This window comes from Henckelia pumila, chromosome 4 (assembly GCF_033568475.1).
Source record: "Henckelia pumila isolate YLH828 chromosome 4, ASM3356847v2, whole genome shotgun sequence".
In the NCBI taxonomy this organism is placed as follows: Eukaryota; Viridiplantae; Streptophyta; class Magnoliopsida; order Lamiales; family Gesneriaceae; genus Henckelia; species Henckelia pumila.
In genome coordinates this window covers 231,316,843-231,318,619 of record NC_133123.1, presented here as the reverse complement: position 1 = coordinate 231,318,619, position 1,777 = coordinate 231,316,843, and the positions used below count along the sequence as shown (strand labels likewise).

General features: G+C 38.6%; 1 protein-coding gene across 1 annotated transcript; it reads left to right on the top strand.

Moving 5' to 3' along the window:
* The first annotated feature begins 355 nt into the window (after positions 1–355).
* Positions 356–1,182, top strand: LOC140862888 (uncharacterized). The gene has a single exon (XM_073265921.1). It carries the CDS (start codon positions 442–444, stop codon positions 1,180–1,182), a length of 741 nt encoding a protein of 246 aa, XP_073122022.1. The 5' UTR covers positions 356–441.
* The last annotated feature ends 595 nt before the right edge of the window (positions 1,183–1,777 follow it).

The following is a 1,777-nucleotide window of genomic DNA, read 5'->3' as shown; positions in this document are numbered from 1 at the left end:
TGCTTTGGAATTTCCAATATTATTAAACTATTTCCTTAAAACAAAATTTTTAGGTAGTACAGTTAAGAGCACGGTTTGAAGTATTTAGTGGCTTGTGGTGACAAGATATTGCGGTCCTATCAGACACAAGGCCGTCCACATGAAATAAGAGTCATTCTCGTTTATGATTTCATCAAATTGATAATTTTTCTCTCTTTTAGTGACACTTTCTTGCTTTTTGAGCCCATTGTTTTTAATCAGAAAGCTGCAAAATCAGTACTGCTTCTTGACTCCATCTCAGAATCTTTCACTCCTCAACTTCTGGCTTGGATTCAAGAGAATGGTGTGATTGATGCAAATCAACTTCCAAGTAAAGATTCTCTTCCCTTTTCCAAAAGTTGGATTTTTTATTTTGATTTTTCAAGAAATGGTGCCATAAACTCATAGCTTTATCTGAAGATCATGAAATCCTTGAGTGGAGTGGGGCTCGGTTTGAGCCTGGTTTTTGGGTGTCTTTTAGTTGCTTTAATGGGGGAGCTCTACTATCTCCTATGGTGGAAAAGGAGGAGGCTTAATGGTAACCAAATCCCACCAAGAAAAAGCTCCTCCTCCTCCTCTTACATGCTTTGCTGTTGGATCAAGCCAACTCAAGAATTGTGCTCTTCCTCCATTCTTGTGCACGAGCCACAAGCAAATCCCAGCAAAGATTTCGTTGGGTTCGCCCCTTTTGGTGAAGGAAGCTTGGAGAATTTCTCAGGCCCGCCGAGATTTCTCTTCACAATCGCAGAAGAAACGAAAGAGGACTTGGAATCCGAAGATGGGATCATCAGGAACAGCAAGAATTCGACGAGCAGAGCGAGTTTGGGCGATTTCCTTCACATCTTGGAGACCCCATTCTTGACCCCTATTGCCTCTTCCCCCTACTTCACCCCTCCCTTGACCCCATCAAACACCTACGATCAGCACACTTTTGGCCCATTTTTCGAGTCGAAAAGCGATGCGGCTTTCAACAAGTTGAGAGCTTCCCCACCTCCCAAGTTCAAGTTCTTGAGGGATGCTGAGGAAAAACTCGTTCGTAGAGGCAAATTGTTGGGAGAAATCGAAAAGGGTCAACAGTCTGTTGGTTCATCTTCAGTGTGCCACAAAGATGAGGAAAATGGATCTTTCATCAATATAATTGTTGCTAATGATCAAGAAATATGAAGCACAACAGCAGCAAGCAGGGCTAGTTGTTAATTCAAATTATGTATATAAATTTTGGAAGTATAAGTGTTAACACGAAGTTCTTAAATGGACTAAATTTTTGGGTCCATTCTACTGTTTATGCTCTTCTTTGTTGCTTAATCTGGCTTCTTCAATCAGAGTTGCAACACTAGATTTCGTATGTTCCATTCTAACGAGTTACAAATTGGTGCAAATACTGAGATTCTAGCAGATGGTTGTATGATTCAAGTAACTTTAGCGTAAACTATAGTTTTTGGTAGAAGGAACAAATTTCTGCCTCGTATTAAACTTTTTAGTTCTTTTACTTTTGTCTTTTCATTTTATTAGTATAAATGCGATGTGAGGAAGTGTATTTAAGAAACTTGTATTTTGTGTATGTGTAATTTGTGCTTCTAGAAGTATTTGTGACGATAACCTCTCATTATTATTTATGATATCCATTGCAATCTGTAAAACCAAAAGGGATCACAAAATTAGATTTGTGACATAATATGTTTTCATCACTTGTGTTGGCAAGATCCAAGAAAGATGGATTCGTGGGACCTAATCGACAATGAAATATTTTAAATAAAAA